The sequence below is a fragment of the Macrobrachium rosenbergii genome, chromosome 1 (assembly GCF_040412425.1).
Source record: "Macrobrachium rosenbergii isolate ZJJX-2024 chromosome 1, ASM4041242v1, whole genome shotgun sequence".
In the NCBI taxonomy this organism is placed as follows: Eukaryota; Metazoa; Arthropoda; class Malacostraca; order Decapoda; family Palaemonidae; genus Macrobrachium; species Macrobrachium rosenbergii.
In genome coordinates, this window is record NC_089741.1 from 31,375,086 (window position 1) to 31,389,771 (window position 14,686).

Sequence of the window (14,686 nt, forward strand, 5' to 3'; positions counted from 1 at the left end):
CTGTATAGCTGCTACAGCGTATAATCAAGGCCACCGAATATATATATATCTATCTTTCGGTGGTCTCGGTATAATGCTGTATGAGCCGCGGACCATGAAACTTTAACCACGGCCCGTGGTGGCCTGGCTATACCGTTGCCAGACTCACGATTATGGCTAAATTTAACCTTAAATAAAATAAAAACTACTAAGGCTAGAGGGATGCAATTTGGTATGTTTGATGATTGGAGGTGGATGATCAACATACCAATTTGTAGCCGTAAAGCCTAAGTAGTTGTTAAGATCTGAGGGCGGACAGAAAAAGTGCGGACAGAAAAAAGTGCGGACGGACATAAAGCCAGCACAATAGTTTTCTTTTACAGAAAACTAAAAACAGAAAGATAGAACAGTAATATTTCTTTTTTATCCAAACAGCGAAATGGGAGAATGAGTAAAACCTACAAATCTACAATTCTGGGAATTAATGAATCATCGCAGAGTTCATTCACCCTCTTCGCCGGCTGCTAGAGTGAGTCACTGAGGCCTAGATATGATAGCAGGCTGAATAGGCCTACGAGAGAAAAAAAGGAAGCGCCTATCTGTTAGTGTTGACCACTAATTTAGCTGAGGCCTTTCTCGAGACGTTTGAGAGAGAGAGAGAGAGAGAGAGAGAGAGAGAGAGAGAGAGAGAGAGAGAGAGAGAGAGAGAGAGAGAGAGAGAGAGAGAATAGGTCATAGCGAATTCAACCACCAACAAGTTATATTCTATTGTATCATTAGGTAGAGTACAGGCCTCAGAGAGAGAGAGAGAGAGAGAGAGAGAGAGAGAGAGAGAGAGAGAGAGAGAGAGAGAGAGAGAGAGAGGTCTGCGGACTCAATCACCAACAAGTTACATAGCTTATCATTAGGTAGAGTATAGGCCTAGGAGAGAGAGAGAGAGAGAGAGAGAGAGAGAGAGAGAGAGAGAGAGAGAGAGAGAGAGAGAGAGAGAGAGAGAGAGGTCACATGAACTCAACCACCAACAAGTTATATAGTTTATCATCAGGTAGAGTACAGGCCTAAAGAGAGAGAGAGAGAGAGAGAGAGAGAGAGAGAGAGAGAGAGAGAGAGAGAGAGAGAATAGGTGATAGTGAACTCAAACACCAACAAGTTGTACAGTTTATCATTAGGTACAGTATAGGCCTAAAGAGAGAGAGAGAGAGAGAGAGAGAGAGAGAGAGAGAGAGAGAGAGAGAGAGACAGAGACAGAGAGAATAGGTCAAAGCGAAATCAGCAACCAAAAGGTTATAGGGTATCATTAAGTAGAGTATAGGCCTAAGTCTTTATCGACTGCTAGCCGTTAAATCGTATTGTCTTCGTAGATGAGCCTTTGATATCAATCACATATTTCTTCATTATAGCAAAGTATGAATCTTGCTATGCAACTTTTCGTCTGCCAGTCACGGATTAACCAGATATCCGATCGCATTATCCTTTAAGACGAAAAAGATTCCCGGGGCTACTTTCGACAGAATTTGGCGCAAGTCGCGACTGCGAACGAACCAGGTCCATGAATTCACCCACCCAAGACAATTCCTTTCGCCTCTCGCTGCGTGCACAGCAGAAGAAGAAGTTTCGTGGAGTCGAAGAAGCAATTTCAAGAGGCTTCGTATACTATATTTATCTCCTCTGGCACGAGGCTCAACTTTCCGTTCTTTTAAACCGTCGCGAATGCGTCTCACATTTTCTGGAAGTTCAGGACTTATTCGTAGCCCGCGGCTTATGCCGTCGAAACCTCTCAAACGTCTAAGGGCATGGCCAACGGCCCATAAAAGTTTTAAAATGTCTACTACAAGTCCCCGTGGATGTTTTCCCTCTGAAAGTATTGCTTTTTAGTTTTCTGTAAAAAGAAAGCTATTGTCTGTCCGTCCGCACATTATTCTGTCCGCCCTCAGGTCTTAAAACTACTGAGGCTAGAGGGCTGCAAATTGGTATGTTGACCATCCGCCCTCCAATCAGCAAACATACCAAATTGCAGCCCTCTAGCCTCAGTAGTTTTCTTTTCAGAGAACCAAAAGGGTCTGTTCCAATGCCTTTTCTCCTTGAAATAATTTTCACGAAACTGAAACACTGAACCAAGCTATTGCACAGAACAACATTTTGTAGTTTATCGAAAAAGATATACAGTCAAAATGAATTTAATTTCCATCTAGAAAATTACCAGGTTTATAACATTTTTGTCCACGTGATAAAAATAAATAATTTTTTTAAACTAAGCATATTCAATAAATATATTTGCCCAGTAATGAGGATATAAAAGTGTGATTTAAAAATGATGCTGATCTGATCTCTCTCAAAGATTTCCTACAAATATAAAAAAAGTGTGGCTAAAAGTGGATGAAAAAATATAAAGCTGATATTATCATTCGGGGAAATTTTACATGCCACGAAAATTGAAAAACATCTAAAAAAAGAAAAGGTAGGGAATTGTGTATGTATGTATATATATATATATATATAATGTATGTATACATATATATAATATATATGTATACATAACAGATATACTGTATAACAAACCATATGCATATATATATGTATATATAATATATATATTTACATATATATATATATATATATATATATATATATATATATATATATATATATATACTTTATTTATATATATATATATATATATATATATATAAATATATATACATACATTTTATATATAAACCGTATTATATATAAAATATATTTTACTATATATAGGCGGTACTTCCATATCATATATATATATATTTTATATATATATATATATACAATATATATCCGGCAGGAATTATTATTAAAATTGTAACTCAAAGGAAAATAAAACATTTTGCAAAATATTTCTCAAAAACCCATTTTTCTAATAATTCTTTCACTGCAACATTTTTCCATGTATTAATACAATGTATTTTTTTATTAAAAAAATGCCGTGGGAAAATAAAGTTTATGGCTGAAATTTTCAGTTTTCAATAATTTTTTAGCGAAAATCATATTTTATTTTTTTTTGTCAAGAAGCGCTACGAAGTTTACATATTTTCTGTACATCAATAATTGTTTGCCATTTTATTTGTTATGTATACATACATACATACATACATACATACATACATACATACATACATTTATCTATGTATTTAATATATATAATAAATAAATAATAATAAATATAAATATAAAGATAAATATAAATATACTTGTAAACATAAACATAAATATAAATATACAGTATATATATATATACATACATACATAAATTCTGGAACGAAAATGGTGTCACTATCATACTGGAAATAGTTCACATCTTACTCTCTACGTAACTATATTTGCCCACGCGCATGCGCATCCACCCTAATCACCTCTTACTCCGAGAAACAATACTGAAAAGTACCTTTTGTTACTTCACTCACCCAACTCCTCTCTCTCTCTCTCTCTCTCTCTCTCTCTCTCTCTCTCTCTCTCTCTCTCTCTCACACACCCTTGTGTTTTGATAAGAATCATCTCATTCCTTACCTTCTCCTCACTGCCGTAAACCTGTGGAAAGACGACAGCTGTATGAATAATGAATAATAATAATAATAATAATAATAATAATATAATAATAATAATAATAATAATAATAATAATTTCAGCTCAGGGTCATATACAGAAATAGACAAGGTAGCCTATATACAATGTGATATATGAGGTACATACTGTAGTTATGATTATAAACGGCTACATGGAAATAATAATAATAATAATAACAATAATAATAATAATAATAATAATAATAATAATAATAATAATAATAATAATAATAATATTATTATAATAATAATAAGAAAAAAATGAAAGAGGCACTTTAACTAAAAAACAGTACCGTTATTAATATAATATCAGTGTAATCTTAGATATATTTAAACGCATTGAACTGATGGACTTTAAAGTCACGATTATTTTTTCCGTATGTAAAATACTTCTTAATAATTTTTATTTAATTTATAGGGATGAGTTCTAAACGATTAGATTCCTACACGTATCTAAACGTTTGATTTTATTTTTCTAAGCGAAAAAACTTTGAAATAATTTTTCCACCACCTAAGTTCTTATTTCGCTTACTTTCCATGACTGTTTATACTGAACTGAATACAGAATTTAGGCCAAAGGCCAAGCACTGGGACCTATGAGGTCATTCAGCGCTGAAACGGAAATTGACAGTAAAGAAGGCTTGACAGGTGTAACAGGAGGAAAACCTCAAAACAGTTGCACTATGAGGGTGGAAAGTAAGACGGGAGAAAGAGAATATGAAAGGAGGTACAGTAAAAGGAACGGAGGGGGTTGCAGCTAGGGGCCCAAAGAAGGCACGCCGCAAAGAACCTTAGGTAATGCCTACCGTGCACCGCATGAGGTGCACTGACGGCACCTAACTCCCTACGGGACATGACTGTTTATATTCTGCTATTGTTAAGTGAATTCATAAGTCTTTTGTTTTATATATTTTATTTTGCTATATTTCCATTAAGTAAACAGTTACATGCATTACACTGTTGTATATATTCGCTTACGGTGTCTTTCGGTATGAAATATACTGACATTCAGACTAAAACCGTCTTTTTTCCTGCGTACCGGTTTACGGAATATTTTGGCAAAAACAAAAATATAACATAAAAATGTGTGCACAAAAGTGAGAGGCGTTTTAATGGCCAAGCAAAATGGCATGAAAATTTATATATATAAAAAAATACTTTTTTCGTTGTGAGGCATTGCAGCCCACAACGACTCTGGAGTTTTCTATTTAGTCGGACGGCAGAGTTGGCCAAACAATTTATTGAACTCGTGTAGTTGTTTTTCTGTGCCTGTCTAAAAGCGCTGTGGAATATTTGCTTGCATTATACATACGCAGAACTGTGCTTTCATCAGATGCAGCGACCTCAAATTACCTGTTTTCCTCATACAGTGTATTTAATACATTTTTAATCTGAAAGCCTTGAAATCCAAGAGGGGAAATCAACGTCTATTTTTAAGCAAATCTTTCTAAAAGTGCTGGGAAATATTTGCTTGCATTATACATGCACAGAATTATGCTTTTGTCAGACAAAGCAACCTCAAACTACCTGATTTCCTTATACAGTGTATTAAATACTTCTGAATCTGAAAGCCTTGAAATCCAAGAGAGGAAATAAATGGATATTTTTAAGCAAATCTTAAAAAGCTCTTTCATGTGGTATCTTAGGCCTGTGGTTTCACCAAACATAACTGTTAATCATGACTGGGATGAGAAAATGTGCAAAAACCTTTAAAGATGAGGGTATTACAAAAGAGTTGGGAAGGTTAGTCCTAATCCTTTAATGTAGGGTTAGCAAATATATATATATATATATATATATATATATATATATATATATATATATATATATATATATATACATATGTATATACATATATATATATACATATATACATAATATATATATATATATATATATATATATATATATATATATATATATATATATATATATAATATAAATATATATATACGTATATACATATATATACATAGTATAAGAACTGACAAAAGGCTACCATAAAACCTATCTTCTTTAACGGAATTGTAAACAAGCCCTCAACACGTCATATTTCCAGGCAAAATATTTTTCAACGAATTTTCCTTACAGCGAATAAATACGGATTCTTTTGGCTGGAAATATTTCTCAACCATCTACAGAAACTTTCTCGCTATCATTTAAAAATTTGCGTGGCTTATCTGCTTGAAAACACTTCTTTTATCGTCGCCATTAAAAGAGCTGTAAGACCAGAATTACCTCCCAAAACTATTTATTTCTGGAAACTGTCATTCAGAAAAACATCACTACGGGGAAATTTCTAGTGTAGCCTATTGTCATTTTATGTCTTCGGACGTAGGGTAGGAGTGTGTGTCCTTGCGCCTGCGCAGACCAGAACCCACTCAAACGTTAATTTTATATAACAAACAATCCGAACGTTTTAATTCTAATGATGGATATATATACTGCCCTAAAACGGAAAACAGCAGTATCTGCAAAATTTTCGAAATTGAGACATGACACCTATTAGATTCGTATAACTGCAGTTTCAGAATGATTCTTCACTGCTTTATTTAGGGGGCCCCATTTGCAGTATCTGCAAAATCAGTAGTGAGGCAAGGGAAAACTGCAATATCTACCATTTTTCTCAGTTTTGTATTTTTGCACATACTGCAGTCTTCCATTTTAGGGCAGTAGACCTCCCAGACCAGTCGTTTCGGATGCGACGAACTGTAAACTTTTATAAGATTTTGATCGACATCTGCCTTATACTGATTATGGCTTGTAAAAGGTCTCACTGGCTTAATCATATTCCTTACTGCTTTGTATTAGACTATCCTATTGCTCCTTTTCATAATGTCTCGTCTTAACAGTGCAATATTTTAACTGCTTTCCCCTCTCACTTTATGAGAATGGAACGTAGAATTTATGGGAATGGAATGTAGAAGAAAGAGAATATAGACGGAGGTGCAGTGAAAGGAATGAAAGGGATTGCTGCAGAAGAGACCTTGCAAAGTACCTTAAGTAATATTTCTCAATTTATACTCTCAGTAGCATGGTGCTTTTATCTGAGAAATTCATGCTTATTTGCATATGTATAATTCTTGAATCACTACACTTTAGCCACTAAACCCTTTTTGAAATTTAGAGGTCAAGAATCCTCTCAACTCTTCATTCTCACTCAAGAATTTCAGACTGCAAAAATAATCCAGCTTTTAAGAAGTCATTTGTGATTTCATAATCATTTGTGATTTCATAATCATGCGATGTATTCAAGATAAAGTTTATTCCAAGCATTAAATACAATACAATACAATTTACAGATGTGAAATAGAGTAACAATTGGAAAATAATTCAATGGTCACTGTTAGACCGGGCCTTGTTTATCGTTGTAACTATAACACAAATTTTCCGTTTTCTGACATTATGATGTGGCCATCTTTTGAGAATAACTAAGCTACAATAGTCATAGAATATATATAATGTAAATATATCTATAATATATAGAATGCCTATATTTCCTTAAAATTTCAAACCGTGTATAGTTGAAAAATATGTTCCTGAGAGCTGGGAGCTTCCAGTTATGAAAAATGATCATAAGAAGTTGGAAAAAATAAAGAATAGTTTGGCTGTTTCACAAAAACATGTTGACAGTTCATGTCATAGGTGGACTTAACTTCTTTAAGTAACTCATTATGAATAAGTACAAGCTACTTTGCACTTGTCTCAACATTTTGATCAAGTGTTGCACTTCATCCCCACATGGACAAAATTCATTTTATATTACCATATGCCTTTGTTTCTGTCAAGTGAAATAACATGAAAGATGATAAAATTTAACTACATAAAAGATTTTCTTGGAATTTATAAGTAAACAAGTTAAAAAGAAGTAATAACATGCCACTAAATCTACAGCGATCAGAAGAGAGCATTTTACTGTAATTACCTTTTAGCTAATCTATTAGTGATATTCCCAGGAAGGCTGCTTCTATACATTTAGGAAAGAATTTTTTGGACAACTTCGGTGTACCGATGCAACAGCTTTTCAGGGCATTCATCTCCTTCGCCTAACCACTGGCCTTTGTCAAAATTTCGAGGAAAGCATTCATTGATCACCTCAAGCACCTCCGCTTGCCTGAAAGCAGTGACGTCACCTCTAGGACTCGAAATGTTGTCCGTGTAGAGGCTTCTATTGACAGCCCTCACGATTTCATTCAACAGCGCATCCAACAGTGATTTCCTAACCTTGGCAGCCAATTCTACTGGGTCCTCCTCACCTTCTCTGTCTCTCGATCGATTCGCATTGCCTCTAAGAGCTGCATATGCCGTCTGCATAATCAAAATCCCCAAATTCGAGGCCACTAGCACTCTGCACTCGCCAAGAACTTCGTCGATATCCTGACGCCACTGCTTAGTCAAAGAGTTCTCGTTACTCGCCTTCTTCTGTAGCTTGAAGTCCTTGATTATCCAGTACTGACGAAAGTCATCAGCAATCATCTGGACCAGACGACGCCTCAGCCTCAGCAAAGCTTGGTCCATTATTTGTATCAAAACGTCTCTAACGTCCCTAGCAGGCTCGTCTAGCTGCTCGACCTCGTCTGGAGAAGGGGTCCTCATACTGACATCAGTAGCACGGCCGCTCTGAATGTACTCCTGAGCCAGATGATCAAAGATCCTCTCTTCGACTGCAAAGAACAGGTGGTCCTGAATGTTCTCCTTCAGGTGATCTTCTAATGCTTGGGCTGCCCTTTCTCTCAGGTCGTGAGGGATTTTGGTCTCACTGCTGTCACCTGCACTGCCAGGAGCTTGTATCTCGGCAGAAATGCCAGTCTCCAACTTGACCAAAAATTTCTCCTTCAACATTTCCAAGAGAGTTGCAGCCTGTTCTACGGAGTAAAGTTCCACTTGGTCGCGTACTTTGTCCAAAAATGGACCCAGCAGGCTGGGATCTACCAGACGCTTGACGTTTGCAGCTTCCAGTCCCTTGGAAAGAGGCCTGTCGACTACAACTGTAGCTTTAATTGAAAGGATATCTTTTTGTATAGAGTCCTGGACCTTTAGAAATACTTCTTGAGCCAAGTGCTTCATGCAGCCAGCAACCAGGAAAATTAGGTTTTCGTTGATAGGCCTCTTTAGACGGTTCAGTTGCTTAGCGACAATACAGTCGTCTACTTCCATGGCAACAGGAGACTCCATTGTTCTCTCAAACCTGCAAGAGAAAAGGTTTAACAGTTACCAAAGCTAAATTACCTGCAGTCAAGTTTCATATAAATCCTTACAATTTTTCACTTTCAGTGTGATGCCAGTATCATTGGATAAATCATAGTAATTTATGGAGACTATTGATGACAAATTGGTCAAAAAAAGCTAAAAAAGAGTCAAACTCTGCTTTTGCAAACAGAAGGGGACCTATTATCTATTAACTTCTAAAACAAAACCCAAGAGGTTTTATTAGTTATAAACAACTAGTTAAGGAAGGTCACTGGAGTTCATATACACCCTTTAGGACAAACGTTTATATCTTTTCCACAAACTGACCCACCAATAAAGACATTTAATATCAACAGCTCATCTGAGCAAAAGCTAAAAGTGATTAATAGCCCACAGTAACCCCACAAACTGAGAAACATGTAATGAAAATAGTTTACAATATCAATATTTTTACAGAAAAATCAAATTTATTTAAAATAATGCCCTCCTAGAATATTTGCAAGCTAGAAAACTGTAGCCAGTAGACTAAAAATTGTGTTTATATGGGTGAGTAGAGCTGAATTTGTAAGGATACAGAACATATGAAAAAATAAATATTTAATTTAAGTTCCATGAAGACAAACCTCTTCTGCTTAATACCCGAAATAGGGTAGTTGGCCAGATACCATATTTCGTTGTTTGAGTTAAATCTTGCACCATGCCTGTTTTAATGCCCAGTTTCTCTTCATACATGAAATACTTATCTATCAGAATTCAAGGAAGGCGATACACTGTAATTGCTCTAAGTACTTAAAACAGTGCTTTGCAAGATTTCTCCTTTTGCCCACATCTATGTGGGAAGGATTCAGTCCAGGTCAGTCCTCCTGGGGCGATCTGATATACCCTCCTCGGTATACACAGCAATTGAGCTTATATCATACTTGGCTACAGACCCTGGTTTTCTGGTGCGGAAACTAACAAGCATACTGGAGATGCTATCTCCACTTAACTCCAGCCTGCGTAGCTGCTATCAGGGCTGGTAGCAGTTACTGCAAGCAATCTAGGAAGTTCTTTATTGCAGTCTTGCTTCTACAATAACTGCCAGATTTGAAGAGCAAGCTGGTACATAAAAAAACAAAATACAAGACTCGGGGGGTCTGTCGAACAACTAGAAAAAGGTCATTCTGCCCTCGGATCAGGAAAAATAGGAACAGTAGGCTTTCAGGCGTTGTCCAGTGGGCTGAGACTAATTGGCTGGTGTTGGCCTTAGCACATAGAACATTAATCTGTCTTCCAAAGCAAAAACGTGACCATAATGCTTTTGAAAGCACAACGGTCGAAAGCACGCCAATGGACAAACCAAAGCAGAAATCAGAGCAACGAGTGGCTTACACTCACACGAATACTCTTGGAAAACAAATTTAAGCGCGAGATCCTGGTAAATGAAAACCTTAGTAAATAAGATTCTTCCTTACCCACAATCCCTTCTCTCAAACTACGTCATTGAGTGTCTTTCGTAAATAATTTTTTTCATGACTTATACATACGTACAACACACATAATACATGTATGTAAACTTATACATACAATATACATAATACATGTGTGTATTTATGTATATATATTATAAGTATATATATATATATATATTATGTATATATATTTGTATATTTACACGTATGTATGCATTATACGTGCGCGCGCGCGTACAGACCAAACGGGGTGGTCGACTGCCTATATAACCTTAGCCCTACGCCCTTCCCATACAAAAATAGCATCGAGTGAAAGCTCCTATACATATTCATGGGCTAATCTTTTCCCATAGGCTTAATGTGAAGCTGTCTCAAGTCAATTCTCTGTTGTCTCTAATGTCGTAACGCCAGTTTTAACAGCCACAAATCAATCAATCAGTGTTGTCTCTGAGTCTCTTATTTGATTCCCGATCGGCTTAATGAAATAAAAGTATTTATTTGCGTCAGTTGACTGTTTAACCTTATGTTGCGGAAATAATTACAACTCATTCATCATTTCTTGAGTTTCACTCACGTATATAATTTTCCAAACGCTAGATAACGTTGCGACAGGCATTTTATGGTGACACTATAATAGGCGCCTACAACGCATGCGCCATGAATGAACAAGAGTGAGATTTCAATCTTGTTTACGAAAGCGTTCTAGTAGCGTAATCAACTGCCCTCTCAACTGCCCTCCCCCCCTCTCTCTCTCTCTCTCTCTCTCTCTCTCTCTCTCTCTCTCTCTCTCTCTCTCTCTCTCCCGTGACTTACTCTTCACGGTCCTATTCATTACTCAACTGAAGGATATTCGAGCGTGGATATCCTGTTTACGACAGTCGTCAATCACAATTTCATTAAGTTCACCGTTGTCACCAAACTGCAGATTCGTAATCATTCAATAAGTTACACGAGAACTCAAGTTGTGAAAACTTAAGAAAACTGAGGGCAGAAATGAGAGACTTGGCTGTTATGTAGATAAAGTATTCATTCAAGAATCCTGAAAATCACGAACGAAAAAAAAAAACCCAACTTGATGGACGAATTATAGGTGACAGGGTTACCTACACGAAAATAAACGAATGACGATAAGTGTAAATAAACAACAGGTAGTTGAAATGCTACGCTAAGCTAATAATTTAATAAGAGGTAAAGCGGGTGAAAACGACAAAAACGGCAAATTTAAGCAATTCTAGACTTTTCAAATGGAAAAACTAAGATGGTTTTGACGGAAAGCAGTTAAAAATATACAAAGTCACACGCACAAGCTTCATTCACAAGCTGATCATTTGCAGAGAATGCACGCCCATTTCAAAATGGGGCAAAATTAAGCAATTGCAATATCCTATCAAAACAAACAAGATGGCTTTGGTGGAAAGCAGTTCAGAATTTTACAAAGAGATAATGCACGGAAACTGGTCAACTACTGCAAGCTATACCCACTATTCCTGATTCCCTATCAACTAAAACAAAAGCACTTGGAAATCCCTATCAACTAAAATAAAAGCACTTGGAAATCCCTATCAACTAAAATAAAAGCACTTGGAAATCCCTATCAACTAAAATAAAAGCACTTGGGAATCCCTATCAACTAAAATAAAAGCACTTGGAAATCCCTATCAACTTCAATCAAAGCACTTGGAAATCCCTATCAACTTCAATCAAAGCACTTGGGAATCCCTATCAACTAAAATAAAAGCACTTGGAAATCCCTATCAACTAAAATAAAAGCACTTGGAAATCCCTATCAACTAAAGTAAAAGCACTTGGAAATCCCTATCAACTGAAATAAAAGCACTTCAAAATCTCTATCAACTAAAATATAAGCACTTGGAAAATCCCTATTGACTAAAATAAAAGTACTTGGAAATCCCTATCAACTTCGATAAAAGCACTTGGAAATCCCTACCAACTAAAATAAAAGCACTTCGAAATCCCTATCAACTTCAATAAAAAAAACTTGGAAATCCCTATCAGCTTCAATCAAAGCACTTGGAAATCCCTCCCTCAACTTCAATAAAAGCACTTGGAAAGCTTCGCACTGCCGATACTGTTCTGTGGAAGTCGAAACTTTTATTTCTACGACAGACTCACTCACGGTTTTGTTTACAAAGAGCGAGGACCCGTCCAACCACACTCTAAGAAGTTACCTCACACACTGTTGGGAGTTCGTATTGGTAACGTAACGTGGGATGCCTTCGTTTGCCATTTTCGTCTTGACAACAGGCCGTTCGCTTCGCGCCAATGAGAACTTTGCCACTCGTTATTAGTTTTGTTTATTCCAAGGGAATGCTGTGTGAACTCTGTGTAGATCACTTTATGCAACTGATAGTGATAAAATTTTGCAACTCTTGAAAGAAAGTAGTGACAGAAAAAAATTAGCAAATAATATATTCTAATCCTCATCTTAACCCGAGAACCTTAAAGAATATAGACTGGTTTATGGCAATGGAATTGAATAACTTGCAGCCATGGACTGATATGCAACTGATAATAAGGAAAATTTGTAGCTCATTATGGAATGAAACTTGAAAGAAATTAAGATAGAAACTACAATTAGCAAATCTAATTTAATCCTCATAGTGACCCGAGAACCTTTAGGAATATGGAATTGTATAACTTTTAGCTCACGGATTGATAAAGATTAATCTCTCACGCCACGTAACACTTCTCCACGTTAACGGGGCATCTCCAGGCAAGGCCCCGTGCTGGCATAAGGCCAGCTTAATTTAAACCAACCATCAAACAACCAGTGGAAAGGATATTCAAAGCTATTATGGTACAGGAATAACAGAAGCGAATTGCATTCGTTAAATGGAATACAAACGGTAAAAAGTGTGTGGTAGATTAAAAATAAAATAAAAAATTATTATTTTCTGTTTTATGCAATGAATTTTTCTCACGTAGTCTGACACCATTTTGCGAAATAACCGGAAGTTGAGTTTCGAGAATGAAACAGCAGGTATAAAGTAAATCAAACTTATAAATCAAACTTATATATATATATATATATATATATATATATATATATATATATATATATATATATATATATATATATATATATATATATATATATATATATATATATATATATATATATATATAATGGGCAACTCAGTCCTTGAGGTTTTCATACAAATCATCTTCTGGAGGAGTTTTAAATTTACTCATAAATATGGTCCTCTTCTAAAAGTTACAGTTCGTTAAACGGATGTAAAACAAGAATTTTAACGTTAATATCAACGTTTTGAAACGATACCATCATTAACATGAATGTAGCCTAATCGTATTATCAACAAACCAACATTTTTCTTGTCGAGAATATCAACATATCAACGTCTTCTAACTTCAGCATATAGCAAAGTCAACGAACACTCATCTGCCAAGTTGCTGTACGACTTGGGTACTAAGGGATTACCTCTGATCCAGAAAGGGTGATTATTTACCTACGTCTACAAAACAAGGGAGCTCTGACAGATACATCATCAATAACATACCTAACAACGCGTCGAGAGCTCAGTGAATGGATACGCTACGGAGAGTCTGCGAGCATCTTTCTCCATTCTGAATGTTAAAACTTCTCCATTCGTCTTTGTCCGCGGTAACAAGTGAACTGACAGGGAATGGCAAGAGAAGAGAGAGAGAGAGAGAGAGAGAGAGAGAGAGAGACGCATCTGATGAATTGTTTTGTCCCGCTGGTGTTGGGATTATCTTGTCGAGGCCGCGCCGTCCCGTTTTCAGTTAAGCTGGGGATGTATACGTTTTTCTCTCTCTCTCTCTCTCTCTCTCTCTCTCTCTCTCTCTCTCTCTCTCGTGTCTTTTAGGTAGGTTGTACTTCTGTATGAACAGGGTTCATCTACTGAATAATGAAAAGAATGGTAAACAAAATACTGGCACGAATCAAAGGTGACATTACAACCGATAAGCGAACTCCGCGTTCAAGGTACTGTTTCTGTCAAAGGCCCTTCACGGAACAAGTGAATCTCCTTTCAATATTCATGAATATCTGTTAGAGTCAGCACGGGCTCTTGCTCTTACGACCAGCTTGTAAGGTCATCTTTCAATCGCTGAGGAATATTCTAAGAATCCATGGGAAATTTATATAGCATTTCAGCGAAATGTCAAGTCACCAAATGTCAGGGGCTGATGCAGATTAGTAGGCATTTCAGAGGGAATATAACCTAACCAGACTTACCTTTACCTAACCCAACCTTGAACGCCCTGTCCTAACCTGTATTCGTCTTTTGAAGATGCTCACATACACATGCGCGCGTGCGCACACAAACAAATCAGTCATTCTAGAGGTAAGCTGTGATGGGAGGGGGATTTTTGCTCCAACTAATTTTAAATTCACGGGAAATTGTTACACCCCCCCCCCCAACGACGGCATATACGGAGGGTGAATAAATTCTTATTATTGCTGAG

General features: G+C 36.3%; 1 protein-coding gene and 1 long non-coding RNA gene across 5 annotated transcripts in view; both read right to left on the reverse strand.

The window, feature by feature from the left end:
* Positions 1 to 3,545, reverse strand: part of LOC136841575 (uncharacterized) — a 38,852-nt gene extending 35,307 nt beyond the window's left edge. Inside the window, exon 1 of the long non-coding RNA XR_010854011.1 lies at positions 3,523 to 3,545. This is a non-coding gene — a long non-coding RNA (uncharacterized lncRNA). The remainder of the gene's footprint in view (positions 1 to 3,522) is intronic.
* A 3,283-nt stretch (positions 3,546 to 6,828) lies between these two features.
* Positions 6,829 to 13,858, reverse strand: LOC136846733 (uncharacterized). 4 transcript variants are annotated; one of them, XM_067118140.1, is made up of 2 exons: positions 13,759 to 13,858; positions 6,829 to 8,766 (listed from the first exon to the last, which is right to left on the reverse strand). In XM_067118140.1, exon 2 carries the CDS (start codon positions 8,751 to 8,753, stop codon positions 7,554 to 7,556), a length of 1,200 nt encoding a protein of 399 aa, XP_066974241.1. In that variant the 5' UTR covers positions 8,754 to 8,766; positions 13,759 to 13,858; the 3' UTR covers positions 6,829 to 7,553. The 4 variants fall into 4 exon arrangements, with proteins under 4 accessions (XP_066974241.1, XP_066974025.1, XP_066974114.1 ...); XM_067117924.1 differs by lacking the exon at positions 13,759 to 13,858 and adding an exon at positions 12,409 to 12,482; XM_067118013.1 differs by lacking the exon at positions 13,759 to 13,858 and adding an exon at positions 12,357 to 12,469.
* Positions 13,859 to 14,686: the final 828 nt, after the last annotated feature.

Bases quoted from the DNA above. Each gene is read 5' to 3' on its own strand.
- LOC136846733 (XM_067117924.1), bottom strand. From the start codon at position 12,467: ATGGCAAACGAAGGCATCCCACGTTACGTTACCAATACGAACTCCCAA. The intron at 8,767-12,408 runs GTAACTTCTTAG...TTTCTCTTGCAG, and splicing joins AACTCCCAACAGTGTGTGAG to GTTTGAGAGAACAATGGAGT.